Below are 25114 nucleotides of genomic sequence, written 5' to 3' on the forward strand. Positions count from 1 at the left end.
CCGTTGACTCGTTCCATTGTGCGCCGGGCCCAAGCTCCACGATGAATCGGTGTACTCCCATCCAAACCGATGAAAAGGGATCAATCAGTAAGGTTCACGACGAAAATGTTATTAATAGATTTTGTACCGTAGATTCAAATTGGAGTATATTGATTGTCGTTGATTCATTGCTTGCGTTGCGATGAAGAGACTGATCTACGGTTCAAACTCATGGAAAAGAATCGATTACTAAGGTTCGCGACGAAGATTTGAATAATAGATTTTTTACTATCGATTCAAATTGGAGTATATCGACTGTCGTTGATGATTCATTGCGTGTCTTGCGTTGCGACGAAGAGACTAATCGACGGTTTAAACTTATGGAAAAGGATCGATTACTAAGGTAAGTAAATAAAATATCGATGGCCGATTATCAACGCTGCGCCATCGGTGGACATCCGCGCTCCTCATTAGATTATCTAACGGCATCTCGCGTAATCAAAATCAACAGAATCGTGGGATCCATCCGTCACCGCTGCTTCACGCGCAAGCGGGAGGAAACAGTGCTAATTGCCGTGACGTGAGGTGTGTCGTTGAAAAAAAGGGTCCGGTTCGGATGAGCTGTTGATTTCGAGCAGGATTAGAGCTCTGTCGTGCTGAGGAAAAACGCCGCATGAGCCATCAGGCAATGCCAAATTTCCTCTGACAAATCACGAATTTTCCGGAAAATTTGTGAGTATTTCTCTCCCAATTATTCACACGATTTTGTTCGTTTTTTGATCTATTAAGTCTGAAACTCTCATGGAAAAATATTCAAAGCTTTCTTCAAAAATAAATATTTTCTGAGAAGAAATTTGGCAACATTTGAATGCTCATGCGGTGTTTTTACTTAGCACGGCAGAACTCTAGTGAACGTTTGTGGGCGCGGGTCAGTGATCAGCGGTAGAAGTTGGTGCTGACTGTTGAGGGAAAGGGAGAGGTAACTCGCAATGACCGAGGAAATGCAGGTAAAAGCAAGCGGTAAAAGTAGTTCGAGCTTACTGCAGTGAATTATGTAAAGCAGTCAAGTGGTTTAAGAGGCGTTTTGAATGGGATGTGGAGAAAAAAAATGGATAAATAGCTCTGACGTATGACTCTGTGCATGAATAGAGAGAGAATAATTGAATTGACTTGCCTCGGTATGATTGAGTAAAAATGAAACAAATCAACACGTTTTTGTGACTGGTTGTACTTACTTTATTTAATTGCCTAATTATATTAATACGAATTGATTTTGATGGATTTCGAGCGCATCACGTTTTGCTCGCATTTTAAAATTCGGCCGTGAAGTACGCACCAGTGATTGTAATCATGAGGCATTCATTCTCCAAATAGTTCAGGTAAAAATCTTTTTCGTCATGTAGATAATTATAGTTATCCAAAGAAATGATGATGCCACGGCCCATTCTATAACATTAAATAAAGGCCAGTTCTAATAATTTAAGAACGAAAACTAAAACTAGACGCGTTACTTACAATTATAGTGTCCAAACCAAGCAAGGCATAACGCGTACGCGAAGATGCTCATAGCGCCTTGATGCAATTATTCGTGGTCCAGGAGTGTGCGTGTTGCGTTCACGAATATGTAGGCGTTTTAAAATTCCATGACATAATCAACGTGACACCCTCCCATTTTCGCATCAAAACCGGGCGAGACAAATCGATATCACTTTCGGTTATCGTTTATACCAGCCTGGCTGTGACAAATTATCGGTCTATTAAGAGGCCTGCAAGACTGTCTTCTACCTTCCTATTGAGACAGAGATATTAACATACGAAAGCTCACATGGTGATTGCACGTGATCCACGACGGTAACTTTTAAATTTGCCGATATAAATGACTTCAAAGTATAATATTAGAGATTTGAAATGAATTAAGCAGTAATATCCCAACTACATCAGACGTTGCTCATTTTTTTTTTTTTTTTTCATGTTTAATTTTTTTTTTTTTTTACCGGACAATTACACAACGTTCTGCGTTAAGATTCAGTAAGTATATGTATTCTTTATGATCTAAAATACTTGCATGGAAAGTTTCGATGGGTTATATGCCATTCGAAATGCGTCCCTTGGTTCATGTTAATGCGTGGGCACAGAATTCCAAAACGCCTTCACTTTTTTGAACGCAACACGCACAATCCTAGAGCGTGAATAATTGCATCAAGGCGCTGTAAACAATTTCTCGTTACGTCCGTTAGCTGGAACGTAAACTGAAGTGCTTTGGTGCTTTGCCCTAATTTTCATTCGTAAATCACTAGAAGTGGCCTTTGTTTATTTCACAGCGTGGGTCGTTACATGAATATATCTTCAAGTAAATTTTCGAAAACTGAATGGTAGTCTCCAAAAACATTTTTCAATCATGAAAAATGCTCACTGGAAAAAAAACACATCGGATCTAGAGTCCAGACTCTTAAAAACACCGACAAGAAAAAGTACTCTTGATTCAATCAGAATCTAGATTAAATCAAGAACCAAGCCTCTTAATTTAAGCGGATTTCGTTTTGATTCAAGCAAAAATCCGATTGAATCAAGAGTATTTTTTCTTGTCAATGTTTTCAAGAGTCTGGACTCTAGATCCAATGTGTTTTTTTTTTCCAGTGCTCGGCTGAATCAATCTTCTTCTTCTTTCCTGGATTTTTTCCCCTAGAGTACTACGTTTTACAAAAGATTACTTTAATTACAAACAATTTCCATTAGGAATTTAGAGCCTTATTTTCTCAGCTGCATCGATATCGCTTGAAAATGAGTGTGGCATGGCAACAGTAAGCTCATAATTTGCATGATTTTACCCATCCCCTCCTCCTTTCTTCAACAGCCACTCGGTGAATCTCTAACCGTTTAGCAGTGATGAGTTTCCGAGGTTTTGATATGAGCCCTATCGTTTCCGTGTGCCAATCAACCCGTCACTTTCATCTCGACCCCCGCTGGGCCGCCGCCGGGCCGTTGGGATGCAGAGAGCACAATGAGATTTCCCTCTGCTCTCCCATCCTTCCCGATTTTTTCGCGTGTCAACACTCGGTTACATCGGTGCCACGTTTCAGTGCACGTCCGAAAACCAGAGGTTTTAGTTCGGTGATAGACAAACACAAAAACAGACTATGGATGGACCTTGCTCCGAGAAAACTCAATATTAGGTTTTATAATACATAAACTAGAGGGAACCTTCCTCCACAAAATCTCAATATTAAGTTCTTTACCAAAGCAGAGAGGAGTGTTTTTTGAGCTTTTTGAGCCAAGAAATGCCCACAGATGTCTGAATTAAACAGGAGTTATGAAGACTTAAAATTTTAAAAAAAATGATAATAGAAAATGACGCTTATTTTGACTGCGTTAAACAGACAGAAACGAACCGAGCCATGTGAGCAATTGCCAAAAATTGAGCAATTTAATGTCTAACATGAAAACGGTTGTGCGGATTTTTGTGCGATCAGTAAATTTTCTCCATGACACGAGGCAAATTTCATAAAATTTTCCGCACAAACGTTCTCTCGTAAATAATGAAATTGTCCAGTTAAATTTGTCAATAGCTGATGTAGTTTGGTTCCTTACTGTTGAATGCGGTCCATTTGAGGAAAGTCTACTTCAAATTTTAATCCATCATTTTTAGAATAAAGAAGTGCCAATGTATCAGCGTTCAAATCTTAATCCATCATTTTCAGAATGAAAAATTGTCGAATTTTAATGCCACCTCTCACCCTTTATTTGATGGTCTAAACCACTTATGACGAATAACGATTACACTTGGGTTTAAAAGAAAAAGAACCTTTCTCAGCCGGAATTATTAGTACATTCGCCTATGACACAGTTGCGATCAAGTATCGGCATCAGAAAATGAATTTGTCGGAGACTTTAACACAAGGTTAGAAAAGTGGACGCAGGTCGTGCTATCACTTGTAGGCCTGTATCGATGATGAAAGACGAATCCATCATTTTCAGAATGAAAAATTGTCGAATTTTAATGCCACCTCTCACCCTTTATTTGATGGTCTAAACCACTTATGACGAATAACGATTACACTTGGGTTTAAAAGAAAAAGAACCTTTCTCAGCCGGAATTATTAGTACATTCGCCTATGACACAGTTGCGATCAAGTATCGGCATCAGAAAATGAATTTGTCGGAGACTTTAACACAAGGTTAGAAAAGTGGACGCAGGTCGTGCTATCACTTGTAGGCCTGTATCGATGATGAAAGACGAATCCATCTGAAAATTTAGCACTCTAGAGAGGGCGTGGAGATGTTTGCCAGTGTTTATAATCGGAACTTAGCAAAGTAAAAAAAAATATACTGGCTAGAAAGGTGCCGCCCTCTTGAGTTGCATTTTATTAATTACTCGTCCACTAACAATCTTATTGATAAAAAACAAGTTAAAAGTAGACATTTTGAGACATTACAATCAAAGGTTTGACCATAATTTATTCTCTAGAACACTAGAAATAGTTCAACTTGAAATCCGATTTTTCAACCGAACTCGAGAAAAATCGCTCTTCTGTAATTTTCACGGCCATGAACTGAGGACCTTTTTTCTGTAAACGGTCAAATCACAGCTTCATTAGGCAACCTAACCAAGGTGTCTAGTTCTTTTCATTTTGCGAAATCCTGATGAAATCCTGATTTTTGACTGCTAAATCCTTACTTCATAATTTTTCCAAATCCTGATTTTTTTGCGGAGAAAAATTAAGACGTCATCACTTCACGCAAGACGGAAGTAACTTCACGAAAGCAGTTCGATAAAGAAAATCCGATCAGACGGCCGACTTGTCTCAAATCCTGATTTTACGACCGATTTTCCCTCAAATCCTGATGAAATCGGGAAAATCCTGACGCTAGACACTCTGCTAATTTACCGTGTGTTGGCTTTTTGCCTACAGGTATACAGGCAGAGGAAGGCAATTAGCAGCAACGCAAGCCCCCGCAACGAACATCCCAGTGCAAGAAGAAAACTTAGAGACGAACACCAGATTCCCCTCCAGAGGTCGAACCACCACAATTGCTACCGAGGACACTTACATCCCCATTCAAACAACGCTCCAACAATCAGCCCCCGCAAAGGAGACGAGAGGACGCAACTCAGGTCAGTACTATCGTCCTAAGGAAAAACACCGTATGAGCCTTCAGGCGTTGCCCAATTTCCGTTGGTAAATCACGAATTTTCGGGAAAATGTATGAGCATTCTTCTTATAATTTTTCAGATAATTTTGCTCGCAATTCGATCGATAAAGTTGTTAAAAATTTCTCGGAAAAATATTCATAACTCTCCTTAAAAATAATCATTTTATGGAAGGAAATTTAGCGATTCTCGAATGTTCATACGGCGTTTTTCCTTAGCACGGCAGAGTGTACAGCGTTAGGGATGCGGTTTAAAAGGAACCCAAATCACGAGATTATAGACTCTCATTGCGTCGTTCTTTTGAAATCAGTCCAGTTATAATTCAAGCTCTCGACGGAATACATCCGCAACTTTACAGAATCAGTGAGATAGTTTATTTTTAAGGGATAGTTTATCATCATTGCTTACGCGTTGCTTGTGACCAAAGTTTTTTCTTCGTTGAGTCAGAGCGGATATGCCTAAAAAGAGTTTGTGCGTTTTCGTGGTTCCACATTAAGTATTCATGGGGAAAACGCGTGCGAGGCTAGGTAAAGTTGCTCCTTCTGCACGGAAGAATACCTTTACATTTGTGTATTGGATCATTTGGATATGCCAAAGTGCGGAGCCGCGTATTTACGTTTGCAACGTTGCAGACTTTCCGTTATTCTTTAAATTTTCTTTGGGAAACTAGTCAACGTAATTTCTTGAAGTCTTTCGCGATTTTCCCTCTCTATTAGCAGAATATTCTTCATGACTTTAAGTCGTGAAGTTGACCTGTTCCTTTTCAAGCAATTAAAACAAAAAACGAAATTTTGAACCTCTGCAATGGACGGACACACGGGCGTGGTTTAATCGTACCAGTCTTATCTATTGTCCAACAATGCAAGGCTTTGTTACAGACATTTCATCCTGCAATGATTTTTTAAACAGATTTTTTTTTCATTTTAAAGGAAATGTCAAGAGGCCAAGCGTTGAGCTTGTGGACAGCAGCTCTTTCCAGCATCACTCTAATGGAGTATCTGCACCTGAGCAGGAATACTTTTCCCCGCAGTACCCTCACTCCACCGACTATGCGAGCCAGCCTTTGCCCACAGCAGGTAACACTAATCTATTATTACACAATACAAATTTATAACATAATTATCTGTTGACATTTGAGAGTTTGCTAGGTCCAATGATTCGATATGTTTTTACATTAATGGGAACTACATTTTATACTGAGCACGAGCTTCTCTTCAGTCTCTAAATTGAACGATAAATTATCGGAGTTGTTTACGACAGAGTGATTTAAAGCGCTTAAGTACGCACGTGCGCGTGGAAAATGTTTTTCAATGACGTCCATGAGCGATAAATTTTCTCATTCTTAAATCTATTTCTCTACATTTTTTCGTTCAAGAGAAGAATGTTCAAACACATTAAGAGCTCAGCTGATCAAAAACCTCCACATGGACACAATCTTTCGAGGAAATTCTCTCATTTTATTTGGCACGATCGATAAAATTCCGTAAATGGACTAAGGATTATATATATGTGTGTGTGTATAGGGCTCTAAATTTGACCTTTAATCGCTTAACTGTAAAACTTAATGAGGAATAAATCAGAGGCCTTTCTCCTTATAACAACTAGGTATTTGGTTGAGATAATGTTTGACTTCCAGAATGTTTTGTGTCAGACTGGATCCACTGTTGTTTGGTACTTATAATAAAGTAAGAATAGGGTTTACTGCTCTTGTTTCATCCTTGCATTTTCGTAAATTTTTTCATCCGAATTCTGTTAATTTTTTACCGAAAAACAAAATAAAAGTGCCTGGGGCTTAGTTTCGGCAAAAATATAAGTTAATAAATGAAATAATAAAATAAATAAATACATGATTCGAGGTATTGTACTGTTTAAGATCATTACTTCTTTTATTTTTTTGATAAGTCTCTGTGATACGTAAGAATACTTGCAAGACGCACATCATAGCTGTACCGAAAAACGCCTTCAAAATAGTTTGATACAAAATCACGTACTTTGAAACGGCTTCCCTCCTTCCGTGTAACACGTTTACTCCTGGTGTCTTGCTGAGGTTTTATGAACCCCTTTTTTAAATTAAACTTTCTTTGATTTCTTGAAAAAAGGCGCAAGTCTAAAATATAAAAAATTAGTCTTAAATTTTAAAACCAAGAGCCAATATAGCCCAAAATACTGAATATGTTTCCCGCGAAAAAATTAGTTAAGATCTTCCAAACAAAGTTGACTAGTCCTTGGAACCCGCGGGAAAATGTTCAGTCTATCCTTCTTGGTGAGAAAAATCAGTTTTTTCCTACCCTGTCTGTTAATTTTTTGAATCGATGGACAAAGCTATGGACAAAAGAAACAAGAAGGAAATGTAGCGATCCTATTGATTGTAATGGGAGAGAGGGGCTTGTTCCAGGCTAAGGGAGAAAATGATCGAATGCTTTAGAGTTTCTTAGAGGTTGCCGTTCAAGTGTACTACTTACCTCGTTGGTCTATTCCAATCATCATTTTGCTTGTGTCTCTCTGTCCACCACTGTAGTAGTTATTTTATCAAACACTATCAGCGAGGACATGATGTGTCGAAGCACCGGGAAGAGAATAACCTTACCCGAGGTCATCGGTGAAACACTGAAACACAACGATTTACATCTGTTTATTGAACAACAGCCTGATTATCGAAAAATAATCAGCGAGCTGATTGTTGAACTTTATAGACAAATATGACAAAAGAGATATGGAGTGATCCTATTGGCAGAAGCAGGTGGTTGCAATGGACAAAGGAGGCAGGTAATAGACTAAGTAACGACAACCCACAAGAGACCCATCGTTAGTCCATCATTTTCTCCCTTAGTCTATAGGAGCCACATATTTCAACCGATAAAACCGTTCCATACTACCAATATGTCCTCTTTGTCTATTGCTTTGTCTATCAATTTCGACAATCAACCCACAGGCTGCTGTAACATGTGGTACGGCCCACAGCGGATCGTGTCAATAGAAAAAAGTTGTACAAAATCTGGAAACTTTTAAAGCTTATACTGTACTTTCTCTCTGTAACGAGAACTCGAGGGACCGGCCGATTTCCTCGATATAGAGAGATTCTTGTTATATAACGATAGTCGTTACAGAGAGAAAGTACTACATTTACGAAAATATAAAATTAAAAATGTTTAAAAATGGATCCATTGGTTTTCCGTGAAAATTCCTTGCAGAAGCACCCCTTGAAATTGAATTTGTGACAAAATAAACTTACAAATTTGAAGTTTTCGTCAAAAATTTCAAGTCCGATTTCTCCCATTGACTCGATCCACTGTAGGCCTCTTGAGCCCCTCTTAATCCTCTTATTCGATGAATATTAAAATCATGGTTGTCATTACAGTTGGCGACGACACCCTGACGACGCACTCTGTGAGCCCTCAGCGCGGGAGCCGAATCCGACCATCGCAAAACGTGGAGGAGGAACCCACGTTGGGCGTCCAGAGCGTGAGCATCGGGAGCACCCAGAAGCAAGACCTCGAAGAGTACGTGAGCACACCCTCGATCGACGTGGACGCCACGAGGACGCGAGGCTTCAGCTCCTTCCGCCCTCCCCCGCCCGCCCCCGAGGGCACCGTCGAGATTGGAACCGGAACCGAAGCCGTCTCTCCTAGCAGCCTCGCTACCACCCCCGCCGCAGGCCCCAACTGGCGGGCACTCAACCAGAGCCCCAACTCAGGTACAGTCCACGATCCTATTTGAAACTTAGGGACCGTCCATAAATGGAGATGTTGCATGTGTGAGGAATGGACCACTAGACAAGGTACGAAATTCAGCATTCTGATACATGTTTCGTAACCAAAATTTCACGTAGAATACGCCACGCACAACGAAAATTACCACAATTAGCTCCTTACGAAGATATTCAATGATTCTTGATGCGTTAATTCAAACCATCCGCTCGTGAAAACTCAATGCTCTACGTGATTCACATCGCTCACTAAACGTTATCATGGCAGTCTCTGCGATATAAAAATCTGGCAACCTCAATCTTGACGCTTTGGCTCAGCTATAGCAAATTGCTTATAGTTTGAACAACGCATGGTGGGAAATGAACATTGCTCGATTGAGAAGCTTGCTGAAACCGTTGTAGTGCGCGATTTAACTCACGTAGAGCTTTGAGTTTCTTGTGAGCGGGCAGTTCATATTCTTCGTAACCAATGTGAAATAAAAATGTTAATATCTCCGTTAGGAGTTGGTTTCAGTAATTTTCGTTGCACGAATCGTGTTCTGCGTGAAATTCTGGTTATGAAACATGTATCAAAACGCTGCAATTCGTACCTTGTCTATTGGTCCATTTGCGATTTGACTGTTGATTCTCATGTAAAAATTCGCGAGAAACACGATGGTGCCCGTTTTCTCTGAAATCAACTCCCAAGCTCAAAAAAAGATCCCAAGTTGAGGCCAAAATGGAGGGGATATCCCACGCTACACTGAGAGTCCACCTTTACATCAAGACAAACTCTCCATGCAAAGACAGGGAGCAAATACATTGAAAGTGCTGCCACCTAATTTTGGGACTCTAAAACTGAAATCACGGCAACCCTGCTAATGTATTTCCTCCCTATCTTTGCATGGAGAGCTTGTCTTGATGTAGAGGTGTGTATCCAAAACTTTAAACAGGTCTTGCTCAAAACAACGTTTTTGCGGTGCACGACGTTTGCGCACACTTTTCGTACCGATAACGTTTGCGCACAAAATTCCGAATTTTCATTTGCGCACAGTTTTACCGATAACGTTTGCGCACACTGCACTATGTGGCAACGCTGCATTATACGGAGCATATTTATACGCACGCATTGTTTAAAACCGAACAGAGGGGGCGAGTAAACGAGTGATGAAACAGAAGTGAGTGAGTTTGAGAGTGTGTGTGAGGTGCTTATTTCCACATGAATTATGTAAAAAATAGTTAAATTAATTGAATAAATAGTATTGGCTATACTTACAGATTTTTGGTTTTACTTTCGCCGGAAGAAAATGCCATCGTCAGAGTCGTCTGAACTGGAGCCAATAGTATTCTCAGGATGGCTGGTGGGTGGTTCATGAAAGGAAATACTCTCGCCGGAAGAAAATGCCATCGTCAGAGTCGTCTGAACTGGAGCCAATAGTATTCTCAGGATGGCTGGTGGGTGGTTCATGAAAGGAAATTTCTTCGTCCAGATCGTCTTCATTGAAGGAGTCTGAACTGGAGCCAATAGTATTCTCAGGATGGCTGGTGGGTGGTTCATGAAAGGAAATTTCTTCGTCCAGATCGTCTTCATTGAAGGAGTCTGAACTGGAGCCAATAGTATTCTCAGGATGGCTGGTGGGTGGTTCATGAAAGGAAATTTCTTCGTCCAGATCGTCTTCATTGAAGGAGTCATTTTCAGCTCCCGAGTCATTTTTTGAGTCTGATGCATCTTGCTTCGCATATTTCACATCACGGATCATTTCAAGGAACTCCATTATATCGAGGTCTTTACTTTGAAAAGCACTGGTCAGCACAATAACTTCATCATCTTTCGTTTGTTGAGCCTTGCGTTTATTGAACAACTCGCCATTCCGTACGGATTTTATTTTTAAAGAAACAATAGTCTGGGCCTTAAAAACTTGGTCAGTTGCTTCGTACACACTTGGATGGTGGTAATAAAACTCGCCTTGAAGTTTACTATTGAAGCCCTCAACCCCATTAGTCGTTGTGCAAGAATCTTGTGTAAGAGGGCTGGCCCACAGATGAGGGGGGAACATCTTCGAGTTTATGTAATTTTTTCGAATGTAAGCAACAAATGCAGAGGCGCCACTTACATGAGGAGTAGCACTGGCCAACTGCTCAAATGCAGCAGGGACATCATTGGCGGGCAGATAAGACAAAGAGAAGAATAGCTGTAACCATGATTGAATCTCTAACTGCTCTCCTTTTTTTTCTGACCGAGTGAATGCATATCGTAGCACTGGATATTTCTGTATCCGCCGCCACCAGCTTTGCCCCAGATGAAATCTGCAGCCCCTAATCGTTGCATTAGGGAAAGCTACTTTAGCGGCTTTGTGAGCGGAGGATTCGAAGTCAAGTAGGAGAAGTTTAACGTTCAATTCTTTACCAGTGTGTTTAACACACATTTGTTTCAATAAATCCCACATAGCTGAGTAAGTTTCTGCCGCTTTTGAGGGGAGGAAGAACGTGGCAACATGCAAATAAAAGCCACGATGGAACACGTGGATTGTATAAGTTTGTTTGAAATGCTTGGGAGCATAAGTGAATGTTCCGTCTCCCAAAATAACATCATCGAAGTCGACCAAAAATTGCAGGTTTTCTTTACATGTTACGGCGACAATCTGATGTTTTTTATCAACTCTAATAATCTTTTCATCGGAAGAGGTTACCGTACTGGCCATCCCGTCCAAAGCCCCATCAATGTTCTTTGGTACGGGTTTCTTCAATTTTTTTCTAGCGCGATAACTGGACTGTGAAAGGGACGGTAGGTCAGAAAATGTTACCTTTTTTGAATTCTCAACCTCATGGCGTATCAATTTCAATGGTGGTTCATTTAGATTTTCGGTTGCTTTTCTCTTCAGACTGGTTCTTATAAGCTGCAGCTCGATTTCTTTATCACTTGGTGGAGCATGTTGCGGTCTGTGTTCCTTGTTGGTCGTTTCAAGCAAAGTAGTCATCGGTACATCTGTTTTGATCGTAGCCCGGCACTCTTTTTTCGAACACCGCCAATGTATATTTTTTTTTTTAACGCGAAATTGTCGGAATTTATAGCCTTCGACTAGTATCATTGGTTTGCCTTTATTGCTTCTCATTATCTGAAAGCCCGTATCAGAACTCATTTTATTAAATTTTAACTGAAATACACTCACACACACTTGCGAATAAAGGAATAAAAACGGTTTAAAATATGCTGTCAAACAACTCACGATTATTAAAAACGATTATTATCATTAAAACTGTTTAAAAGTCGAGCTAAAACACGTTAAAAAGTTGCACATTAAAACAATTTAAAATTCGGCACTGTGTTGACAGCAACGGTCCGCAGGTTACTGAGTTACTCCTTTCCAGACACACCTCTTCCTCCTTTTGTCGTGGACCTTCCTTATCACAACACGATAATGCACCTCGCCGACAATAACAAACCCGGGCCCGGTGTCCGGGTGATTCGCGTTGCGTAGGTGCAGCGTTGCCACATAGTGCAGTGTGCGCAAACGTTATCGGTAAAACTGTGCGCAAATGAAAATTCGGAATTTTGTGCGCAACCGTTATCGGTACGAAAAGTGTGCGCAAGTGTCGTGCAGCCCGTTTTTGTCACTCATTGTATAATGCGTGTTGAGGATTCTTCGAAACTTCATAAACTCTAAAATTTAATTTTTGAGGACGACGGGTTCGGGTTTTTTGAAAACGAGGGTTCATTCGAATAACGCTACGAACGTTTGAAGAATATCATACTCAAAACATCAATGGGATTACATTTCGCAATCAGGGACCACTATCTCTGGCTCCTCTGTAAAAGCACATCTCTGCATAGGGAAACCAATGGCATATATGTTGTTTCTAAAATGAACCAGAAATAGTGTTCCTTATTGCAAAATGTTGTGAAATTCGTCCAACCATTTTCGAGCGTAATGCATTTTCCACTATTTTCTAACTAATAAAATACGTGTTTAAAAGTATGAACATTGATGTTGGAGATAACCTTTGATCGAGGGGCCAATAACCCGAGCACACCGGTCTCTTAGAGACGTAATCGGTGCGTTATTTTCAAAATCGGAGGAGGAAGGGTCAATCAAAACTTGCTCAAAGACCTGCATTGTATCGGTAAAACTGCGGAGGCTTGATGCGCGGCACACAGGCCGTTGAACTGGTTGGTTTTGGTTCGGACGATCCCACTCATAATTTGCAACACGCGATTGTGGACCGGTGGGTGGGAGAGGGGGGAGGAAAGGTCCGAAAAGTTGCCCATGACAGGAAAATCAGGATGTCGCAGAATTATCCTCTCGACTCCAGTAGAGGTTATTATCCTGTTCTGACCCTTTATTCCTCAGCGTCCATCGCCCTGCATTATTTTGTTTTTTTACGTAGTAGAGAGGATTTGCCAATTTTCATGTTTATTTATGAAATTTATGCAGATATAGAGTTACTGAAATTTTGAATTTTCGCGAGAATCAACATTTGAGAATCAAAATTTATGACCCAGGAAAAATACGCTTTACAGTGGACGTAAAAAATGAGAAAAATATATCTTAGCTTGGTGGCATTAATTCTCTCTATATAATATCTCTACGGGTAAAACTACGTCAACTATAAAAACCTCCACCAATAAGAGAAAAAAGAAGGTATTTGCATCTCGAAGATTTTTTACCCCTCAACGTAGGTCAGTACAGCATGGCCAGCAAAATCCGGAATTCGAAATATGAAAAACGGACCATTAAGTTCGATTTCTTTGCTTAAATAATTTCAAACACTTTATTTAAAATGACCTTTCCTTATGAACCACACCATTTCCAAGGAAATCGATGATGAAAGCCGCTCGTGCCGCCTACGTCATCAAAAAAAATTCAAGATGCCCGAAATGCAAACACCTCCTTTTTTTCCTCTATTAGGGCACAAAAATTCTGAGATGCGCCCCTCTTCCGGCATGCTACCTTCCTAAGCAAGAACGCCGTAAATCCATCAAAATTTTCCCTCGTTTTTTTGGAACTTAACACTTTAGAAAATAAAAATTGTTTTATCCATGCACCTTACATTTTCAAGTTAAGACCTTGATAGTATTTGCGAAAAGATTCTATAAAAATATTGGCCCAAAGTACACAAGTTTTTCCGCTATGATACATTGTTTCCAAAAGATGTAAAATGGCGTTTACGGCGTTTGTAAGTTGCAGTAGCGTCCCTTTATACTGAGAGTCAAGACAATGTGAATCCATTTCTGATTGGTTCGCGTATTTTAGGCCTTCACAGTGTCACAAACGGGAATAAAGATTACATTTTCACCGACTGCAAAGATTATATTTTAGAATGGACCAGGGAATTACGGGTTCGGCAAGGAACAAACGGAATGAGAGAAGGAACGGAGAAAAGAATTTAAGGAAGGGCCGATCAAAGATTACGAAAAACGTTCAATTTCTATAATCTTCATTCCCGTTTGTGACTCCATGAGGGGTGTTGTCTTGACTCTCAGTATAAAGGGACTCTAGGCAGCATGATCCTCAATTTACCCTTCCATGTTGCAGTGACCGGTAGTATGCCCGACAAAGCCGCCCTGGACCTGTGGGCATACCTGCAGAAGACCCAGAACGACGAATCCAACAACATCATCGACGACGACCGCGCTCGCAGCGAGGACGGCAGCAACGAAGAAGTCGGTCCCGTCGTGGAGATCTCGCCATCCCTGTCCGCCTCCACGCCGTACCTGACGCCCTCCTCCACGCCGTACCTGACGCCCTCCTCCACGCCCTCGCCCTCGCCCACCGCCGCGCCCACCACGACCACGACGACCGAGGCCCCCACCTCACCTTCCAGCACCTCCACGGTGGCGCCCACAGGACGAGGCCGGTACCGCGGGTCTTTGACGGCCAACAGAAACCGCTTCAAGGTCTCCTCCACCGAGCAGACTCCCCCCACCGAGGAAAACACCACGGCTCGCAGGAAGTTCACGCCCAGCCACCAGAGGGTACCTGGACAGGTAAGTGATCGGCCCTAGCCATTTGGAATCAATTCGGTCAAATTTTGCAATGAGGAACTAATTTTTCATGCATGTTCATAGAAACACCTCTTTGCTATGTAGATAAACTCATAGCACAATAAGGAACTATTCTGACTCATTTTAGAGACAACGTTATTATGTGCCATAATTGTTCCGAATCAGATGGGTATTTCTATCAATGTGCAAGAAAAATAAGGTCTTCAATGCAAAATGAGGTTCACTCGATTTTTGAAAAAAAAAAAGAAAAAAAAAAAAAAAAAAAAAAAAAAAAAAAAAAAAAAAAAAAAAGTTGACAAGTTTTTGAAAAGTCAGGGAAACACCGGTAAAATAGTAAAGAAAGATAACCGAGTGAGAAGAAAAAAGCACTAAAAATTCGGCCTATGCTGTATGTAACAAGATGATAAAATAGTGCTAAGTCCACAATATTTTGCGGGAAAAGTGAGGTCAAAAGATTCCAAAGCTTTCAATCAGAGTGAAAAATTTCAGCCGTAATGAGTATCAGTACAAGACTGAGGAGGGGGAGAGAGTGTTGAGCTCAAAAAGATGCGCTTGAGCTGTGTTAGTGAGAAGTAAGGATGGAGAAAACGCCCATGGGGATCTTTTTTGGCCCCGATAAAAATGAAAATAAAAATCTGATAAAAATCCAAAGCAAAATAATTTAAATGAATTTTTACTAGCGTAGCCTTTTTCTTCTCTTGATAGGTATCAGCTTACGGTCGCCGTGGGTCCAAGAAGACAACATCTGAAGATTCCAACACATCATCCACCGAAGCATCTCAATCAGCCGACGAAGCAGAATCTCCCAAGCCATTCGGTAAGATTCTAGACGTACGATCGTCACAGAAAATTTCACCAGACTGCTCTGCCGTGCTAAGGAAAAACGCCGTATGAACCTTTAAGCGTTGCCAAATTTCCCCTGGCAAATCGCTAATTTTCAGGAAAATGTTTGAATATTTGTCTACCAATTTCTCAGATAATTTTGTTTCAAATGTAATCTAAAACTTCTGTAAATTTCAAGGTAAAATATTCATAATTTTTCTCAAAAATGAACATTTTATCGAAGGAAATTTGGCAACGCTCGGAGGTTCATACGGGCACGGAGTTCTTCCTTATCAGTGCTAATCAGTGTCCTAAATCAGTGCAAACCTCTAATTTTCTTTTGAGCGTTAAAGGTTAACTAACAAAACCAGAAAACCATAGTATACCTACTCATTTACTTCTGACGTTCTGCATTTCAACCCGTTAGTATAGTGAGAAAAAATCTCAAATTGTCAGGTGTGAGCTGGTGTTAATAACGGATCAAACATTGAAACATTGGAATTCCCTTCAAAAGTACAGAAATTACTGCAAATAAACAGGGGTGCAGAATATTTGCAAACCAACGACCCATCGGTCGTTCGCGAAATGCGTAGGCAATGGAAAAATTTCGTATAAGCTACGACCTAGAATAACATTTTACATGATATGAATTACGTTTTGCTTAAAATGCGCTCCATTTTTGCGTACACTGTCCGAAGTTGTGTTTACTCGCCGTCCCACGCATTTTCAAGTACTATACGCATCTCTGAATTTGGCGCGATTCGTGAGTCAAGAACCAATAGAGAATCAGACTAGGGATCTGGTTTTGCCGCGCGCCGAGGAGACGACGACGCGATACTTGCACTTGCGCAAAGTTCAAAGTTGGATGGGGCAAAACGCGTGATACAACTATTTCAACTTCAGAGTAGGTAAATTTGCGTAACCACAAAATGAAGGAGAATCTCATTCTGGCTGACTCATTGTTAGAGACTTTAACGCAGGAGTAGTAAAGTTGGGATGCGCAAAACGCGTGATACAACTATTCCGACTTGCTTGGAAGTGCATTTGTGTACCTACAAAATGAAGGAGAGTCTTTTTTCGGCCGACTCAGAGACTTTAACGCAGGAATAGAAAAGTTTGATAAGGCGAAAAACGTGATACAACTATTTAAACCTCCAAATAGGCACATTTTCTTATCTACAAAATGAGGAAGAATCTCTTACTTGCTGCCTTAGAGACTTATGAGCCTTCTGATGTCGTTAAATTTCCTTCAATTGAAAAAAAATTACTAGGGAAAATGTGAATATTTTTCTTCAAAATTGTCAGAGAATTTTGAGCAAACTTTACCCTAAAATATCTGAAAATTCCAAGGAAAAATATGCATCAATTTTCTACAAAATACATGTTTCATCCGGAGAAATTTGGCAATTCTCGAATGTTCATACGGCGTTCTCCCTTTGACACGGCAATGTAGGTATCTTTATTTTTTCCCATGTAAGTAGATTGGTACTTTCATTGATGAGCCGAAAACAGTAGTTCTTATTGCAAAATGGGCAATTAGGCATATTAAAATTAAATATGCTCTAAACTATGTGCATAGAATATGCACGCTACATAGCTACTTTCAGCATACGTCCAAATTACGTCTTGTGGCTCGGTAATAACCTAGAAAACATGCAGGTGAAGCAATTAAATATATGTACAATTGGATCATTGACATTAGGAACTTTTTAAAATGTGATCAGTTTGAATGACTTTTTCAAACTTACAGGGAGCTCAACGAGAGGTAGATACCGAGGCTCTGGATCCAGAAACTCGGGCATCTCAACGACAACAACCTCTGCACCAGTGGCCACAGAAACACGAAGCCGACCAACTTTCAATGCCGACAGGTATGTAGCAGTAATGTACATTTATTCTAAAGCGGTTCCCTCGCATCTATGGCAATTTACACCTCTGTGGTTAGAGTTACAACGAATTTGAAACGCAGTTTGTTATACGGGGGTAATACACCACCACCTCAATCCTCAAAATTATTGCATCGCCTTTCTATGTATGGCTTGTAGGGAGAGAATTGTTTAAACACAACTAATTGTTGGCTAAGCTCTGAGCTTAGAAAACTGACTCCTATTATTTTACAATGATATGTAATTCAGAAATATTTTGAGGCAGTTTTTGTCGGAGTTTTTTTAGCCAATGTGCGTTATAATTTCAGCATAAAACTGATAATTTCAATACAGAGGAACAGGGCCGGATTTACCTACTTTCCGCCCATGGACCGCCTGTATTTTGCCACCCCCTTCTCGTTCGTTTTGAAACATCAATAAAAACCATCAAGTGATCGTGCCAGAGGGGGAGGGGTGCATAAGACGGGTTTACGTACTCGTGTTGGATACATATTTTGCGAAAGCCCTGTCAACACTTCTAGCAAAAATTCACGGAACTTGACGCGAAGGTTAAGTTCCGTAAACGTATCTCTGTGTGGACAAGGTCCTCCACTCATAAGAAATGAACCATAAAATTATGAAAGAACAAACATTAATGTGGTTTAATTTTAACTTCCGCCGCTGCACCGCGCTGATCGCACCGTGTTTCGCGCAATGCGTGAAGTATTCCTGCAGTCTTTTTGGCGCCATGCGTTTCACGCCAACCGCTCCTGACCGCACCGTGTTTGGCGCAATGCGTGAAGTATTCATGAAGTCTTGTATAGGCGCTAGTATGTGTTACATGCCGACCGCCGCGCCGAGGGCTTGTCCTTTTCATCTCAAGTCCTCGTCATCATTCCTCTCTGCGCCAAGCTCCAGGCCAAATTGCGTGTTTAGTTCCTCTCTTAACTCGACTAATTAAAGATGCAGTCTTTATGCAGTCAGACTGTCTCTTGTATCACCGAAAAACGACACAATTAGAAATTACTTTACTTTTATTAGGGGAAATTACTTTTGTTACGAAAGAGAAAGTTTGTCCCATTTTCTTATTGATCATTTTTTTTCTGAATCCGATTTTTTTTATACGTACATTTAAAAAAATTGCAAAATTTGCCGCCCCTAGATTTGCCGACATGGGCCGCGGCCCATGTGGCCACCCACTTAATCCGGCCCTGCAGAGGAAAAAAGCTCAAATGAGCACAATTTCCCCTCTAAGACATATGCTGTTGCCTTCCTGAATGGTCGTACTCAGTATTGCACCAAATAGCATATCTCTTTGAGGGAAAATTATGCTCATCTAAATTTTTCCCTCTCTATCGAGATTTTCATCTTTATGCTGAAATTTCAACGCACGTTGACTAAAAAAAACTCCAACAAAAACTGTCCTACGACCCGTGCGTCCACCGCAATGAGTTTGTGTAATATTTTGAGACATTATGGTTGCATGTCGTGAAAAGAGAGGTCACTCCAAGACACGTTTATGCACTTACATTGCAGCACTTTCAATGCCTTGCAGTACTAAGATTATATTAGACGAATAGATAACTATTGCCACTCCTCTATAGTGCAAATCATACACTCGCCAATTTGAAGGCTTTTTAACAGCAAGCAATGAACAACTGCAAAATTTCATCAGGTTCGATCCCAATATCGTCCTAAAATTATAGAACAGAGGAGTTCCATCATTGGTTCTAAGCCCTTTTGGAGGAATTTCATCGTGAGGTCTTTTGTGAATGGCAGTCCTAAACATTAGCAATCAAATATTTCCGAATATAACTACAATTTTTATTTCTTCTTTTGTTATTTTAAGGTATAGCAGGCGTAAAGGTGCATCGAATTTGAGAGCTACGTCCACGTCTGCTCCCTCAGAGTCCGAATCCGAGAGCAAAGACGAATCCGGGAAGAAAGATGAAAATGAGTCCGAAAATGCGAGCTCTACAACTGCAAAACCAACCATTAGGTAAGAATTGTAACCTTACAAAAAGCAAGAAAGTTTTTACTGTGGGGAGGAGGTAAAAAAGTCAGGTTTGACAGAGAGAGGCTAGGGTGACAGTCACAAAGAGAGAGGGATTGCGTTTTTTCGAGCTGTCAACTTTAATTTTTTTAAAAATAAAATGGCCAATATTTGGGCATTTTTGTATGCCAAGTTTGTTCGTTGAACCGTACGGTCTCGATTGGTACGGCAATAAATCCTCTCTTAAAGAGCTCTTTAAAGAAAAAAAGAAAGAAAACAAAGAGAGAAATCGATTGCTTAAGTTGGAAAATGCCTAATCTCCGAATTCTATGTTGCAAATCTTCATGTCTTAATTTGTTTCAAGCAAACCACCCCTAACAATTTTTACCGGAATTTTCTTCACTCATTGGAACACACTCTCAGAAACATCCTTAAGAATTCTCTGCTTGCTAATAAAAATTTAAAAAAATAAATAAATAAAATAAACATAATTGGATACTCTGAAACATTGAGATGGAGTTGCTCATTTTTCAACTTTAGTAATCGATATGATGATTCATGAAAAGTCATCAAACCGAGATAGCTGTGGAAACTAACCGTAGATGGAACTACCATAGCATCTCCGTTGATATTCTTTAAATCTAAATCCTATTTTAATATTAATTTTTCAATTTTTTATTTATTTGCTATGTTTAACAGGGGTAGAATCAACGTTGAAAGGCCATCCGTGCGCCCATTAAGGCCAGGCCCAAGAATCAGTTTAGGAGGAAGAAATCGTCTTCCAACCGTGACCAAAGCTCCAGCCGCCGAAGAGGCAGAGACCTCACCTAGTCCCAGTAGCACCGCTTCACCAGTAGCAGAAGATGCGCAGCCAAGCAATGGAGAGGTGAGCTTTTTGAATTTTCTTACCTTTAATTTGAAATCATTCCGTAAAGAACGATTTGGTTACTCTGATCACTACTTGACTTGAAATTTTCGTTTTTTTGTTTTTTTTTCTTTTTTTAAAAAAAGGAACCCTCTTAAAACACTGATCTTTTTTGCAAATCGTCTCATCTGAAGCAATTTTAACTCAATTAGGAATTTTTGTGAACTTTAAAAGTCCTTTTTTTCCCCTTCGCAGTCAGCAGAATAATCCGTATGAATGTCAAGCTACAAATGTGGTCCGTTTCTTTTTGATAAAATAAAAAAATTTCAGAAATTTCGAAACATCGCAATGACGTTACGTGGTTACACTCTTAGCAGGGTTGCCACAGAATTTAGAAAATGAAGTTCCCTGACATTTTCCTGATTTCCCTGACACATTTTGGTGAAATTCCCTGAGAATTGAAGATGTGACGGATGGTTAAGACGGCATAATTGAAAATAGTTTTTAGGCAAAATTTGTTGTTCGAAACCTCAAACCCATCCTAGAAAGCAAATGAAGGTGATTTAACAAATTTTCCCTGACATTTTTGTCATTTTCGTCATTTTCCCTGACATTTTTGTCATTTTCGTTATTTTCCCTAACATATTTGTCATTTTCGTCATTTTCCCTGACATTTCCCGGTGTTCCCTGACTTTTTAAAATTCTGAAATTTCCCGGTTTTCCCTGTCCGTGGCAACCCTGTCTTAAGCCGGTATCAGACGATCAAAGTGGAGCTCTCAAAGTGGAGTCACGTGGGGTCACGTGACCCCAATGAAGCAATAACATGGCCAATAGAGGGTCACGTGACCCCACGTGACACCATTTTGAGAGCTCTACTTTGATCGGCTGAAAGGTCTCGATAGACGATCAAATTCCCGAACCAATTACCATCAAAGTGTCGGGAGTCATCAGTCAGCTCAGTGAGGGACTCATTAATTTGCTTAGTTTTAAAATGAAAACTTGGCAGAAATGTTTCCTGAGGCAGGAAATGATGAATGGTGGCACTCCATTCTGATCTTACTTTGAACAAAATAGTAAGGCCCGTCAAAATTTGATGGTAGAAGGTCATCAGCATGTCTACTTTGATCGGAATTGGTTCGGAATTTGATCGTCTATCCAGGGCTTTAGACCAGCGATATGTTGATTTCCCCCGCTCTGACCCTTTGCTTTCACCCTGTTCGCAGACCCACGACGCCTCCAGCGAGGCTCCAGTGCCGAGCACAACCCCCGACGCCCTGACCCGGCTGCGTAACAGGCCCCGTCTCCACGTCCAAACGAACAAGAACACGAAGCCGGCCAGCCCAGCGTCGGCCTCGAGCCGCCGGCAGCTAGTCTCCGGCCTCCTGCCCAAGCGCCGCCCCAACCAGCCGGCCGCCGAAGAGCACAGCGAAGTTCCTGCCTCCCAGCCGCAAGAGGCCCCCGAAGAGGAGGCCGAGAAGAGGCCGGAGGCTGATGCCGTGGCCGCCAATCCCGCGGAGCCGGCCGAGCCCGCCGCCTCCTCCGAGCAGCCCTCGACGACGCCCGAGACGAAACTCTCGTCGCTGATCGGGCGCCGGAGGAACCTCGCTCTCACCGGGAGGAGACCCGGTACCCTCAGGCAGACGCCCGAGCAGTGAGGGATAGTCACCCATGTACAAAGACACGACAGAAGGCTGTTTTAAGTTAAGGATCAACCGGCGGGCCGATTATTGAAACTGATCGACAAAGCTATAGACAAAGACGGAAAAAGGGATTCGGAGCAGTGGCGTGGCGTGCTTTGCGATTTATCGATTGTTCTGCCATTTAAACCTATGGGAAAGGATCGATAAACAGGGTGTTCGCAGCGAACACCTTAACAATCGATTCTTTACCGTAGGTTTAAATGGCAGAACAATCGATACATCGCAATTCACGCCACGCCACTGATTCGGAGGGATCCTATTGGTGGAAGCGGGTGGTAGCAACGGACATAGGAGGTAGGTAATGGACTAACTAACGGCATCCCACCAAAGACCCGACGTTTGTAAGATCTCTTGTCAACCTCTGGTCACCGAACCAGTGGTCAGACTCTGACCAGCAGTCAATCTCCTAATCAGCCTAACTACTGGTTTGCGAGAAAAAACAAAGGTTGACCGGGACTTGACCTGAAGGAAACCGGAAGGCATAAACACCTATATCTCTGGTCAGCTCAAACCACCAGTTTGACAAGCACCGGATGGTTGTTACAGACTCAGGAGGAACATAATGGACCAAACATAAAGCTCGCTTGTGGGTTACCGTTGGTTAGTCTATTCTTCCTGTGTCAATTACGGTCATACGTTTCTACCAATAGATTCGGCTTCACTTTCCCTTTGTTCTCTATGTCTATCACTTTGTCTCTATCACTTTTAATGATCAGCCCGCTGAAAGGCAACAGTCGGTCATCTTTGCCCTGATTCTAGAGATCCTCGCCAAGTCTGCGCGGCCTATGGTTCCAAGTTCTCTGGTCACAACATGGCAACAACTTAATAAATAATGCATTTCCGAAAGTCAAAGTTTCCACCATTGACGAAATACCAATGGAGGAACTCTATTTGAACGTATTTCTGCCAAACGGAACTGTGTGCATTAAAACAAGAGCCCAGAGACCCATAAGGATATATGCTGAACAGGGCTCACGTTATAATGCACATAGTTCCGTTTGACAGAAATACGTCCATTTGTCTCTGGGCAGGGATGATGCTACCCCGACCGAAGACCTTTTACACGAGTACTATCCAGACTTCGCATAAAAATCTCAAGGCGATGTTGCAGAGAGGCAATCTAGTTTACGACGAGGGTTTACTTGGACCACATTTTTCAATTAGGAATCACTATTCTTGGCTCATTTCAGAAACAATGTATGTACTATTAATTTTTCCACACCGTTATGTTGTTTTAGGGTTGAGTAAAAAATTGTAGTCCCTCATTGAAAAATATAATCCAATTATTGAGACCCGTCTTACAAGGCTATAAGGTTCACTTAAAAATCGCAGATAATTCGTTTTCGCTTTTTTTGGGTTGAACCAAACGCCCGAGTCTGAGTTGCATTCAATAGACGTAAATTTCACCGAAACGATAAAGCACTTAATTAAGTGACCTATTCAATCCTAAAAAAAATCGACTTTAGACAAATGTTTTAGTTTTGTGTGAACCAATTGTTGGAAATGGTCATTATACCAGTATCAGTGTTCATTTTCAAGTTTATCAGGCGGTTTTTTTTTTTTTTTTAAAAAAAATAAGACCTTTAGACTGACCTTATAATGCAATCTTAAGAGGAATACATTGAAAAGATAATTATGTATTCATCTCTTTTCTTCGTTTCCGGATTAGCATCAAGAGATATCAAATGTGATAAAGATTTAAAGTAGAATGTAGTACGTCTTTTAATGGTATAAAACAAACTAGTGAAACATCAAAATGTAATAGGTTTCGTGTAATAATGTAATTTAGCGTGATACTCGTATAAATGAGTTATGATTATTTCCAGTTTTATATCACACAGTCCTTAGAACGTATTTAAGTAGTTAGAACTTCTACACACCGTGAACAAAAATAATTTTCCTATAAACTGCGCATGCGGTAAGATAAGTTGCAGGATTTGTTTGAAAGAGGATGAAACTCAAGTCACCAGAGATTAAATCATGCAAGGTACACGCATTATTTTTCCTAACCACATTGGTACTTTATTTACATCACCTGTGCAATAACATCGACGTGTTAATTTTTCAACCTCGAATTTGTTTAGTAATTAGGATTTAATTTTTTATGTCAACAGATGTAATTTATAAATTGCCATATTGTATAGGTTTAATAATGTAACTATTAATGAAAAATTTGTAAGTAATTAAGAAATAGTCTTCTAGGATAATGTAAACACTCGATTAATGAATGCAAATGATTTGTTATTTGTTAATGAACATAGAAATAATTTCCTTATCCAAACTTCCAAGAACATTACAGGACAGTAAAATTTTCAACACGGCTTTTTAAAATATTCAGCATTTCTAAATTGTTTTTGATCGCAGAATTTCCGCTAAAACATCACGAATCATAAGAATATGAGCGCATAATGCGTTAATCTAAAAGTAACAAAAAGATCTAACTTCCTGCAGCTGAGATCATATGTCTTGTTTAAATTTCGACTTAAGTTTATCTGAATTTCGACTGACATGAATACATAGTTTCGAGATTCACATTGCTTCAACTATTTAGAACTTTTCAATTGTTACACGTTGAAAATAATGTAAAATTCGTAATAATTTCAACGACTACCGAAAATGTATGTAAAAATACGAAAACTCCTAAGGTAAGGTTGTGTGTTTGTACAACAAAGTTTCAACTTTTTTAAGGAAGAAGCTGTGTGCCTGTCATAAACGGAGAGTAAGGAAACTGAGTCTATAACTCCTTACACTTGAATAATTTTTACTTGACCATTGAAATTTCATCTTTTCAAATCAAAATAAATTAGGAAGTATAAAATAATGAATTGAAGCTGTATGTAGGTAGAACATACGTTTAACTTTATGTGTAAATATTAATTTTAATTAAATAAAAATACAATAATTTTACCGAAAGTTGTGTTTCTTCTCTGAAAGGACTGATTCAAAGACTAATCTCTCCAAAAATACAAGTATACAATGATACATACTTGATACATTCCATAAAAACTGATCATTTCAAGATGGGGAACGCTGAAAAAAATGTCTTCTTAAG

At 40.3% G+C, this 25114-nt stretch overlaps 1 protein-coding gene across 1 annotated transcript in view; it reads left to right on the forward strand.

Annotated features, from left to right (window-relative positions):
- Positions 1-23621, forward strand: part of LOC109032208 (uncharacterized) — a 123473-nt gene extending 99852 nt beyond the window's left edge. Inside the window, exons 9-17 of the mRNA XM_019044223.2 lie at positions 4890-5092; positions 6058-6204; positions 8487-8822; positions 14348-14799; positions 15523-15634; positions 17390-17510; positions 19354-19503; positions 20197-20383; positions 21586-23621. Coding sequence (XP_018899768.2) covers positions 4890-5092; positions 6058-6204; positions 8487-8822; positions 14348-14799; positions 15523-15634; positions 17390-17510; positions 19354-19503; positions 20197-20383; positions 21586-22017 — 2140 coding nt within the window. The 3' untranslated portion in view covers positions 22018-23621. The remainder of the gene's footprint in view (positions 1-4889; positions 5093-6057; positions 6205-8486; positions 8823-14347; positions 14800-15522; positions 15635-17389; positions 17511-19353; positions 19504-20196; positions 20384-21585) is intronic.
- Positions 23622-25114: the final 1493 nt, after the last annotated feature.

This window comes from Bemisia tabaci, chromosome 5 (genome assembly GCF_918797505.1).
Source record: "Bemisia tabaci chromosome 5, PGI_BMITA_v3".
NCBI classification, from domain to species: domain Eukaryota; kingdom Metazoa; phylum Arthropoda; class Insecta; order Hemiptera; family Aleyrodidae; genus Bemisia; species Bemisia tabaci.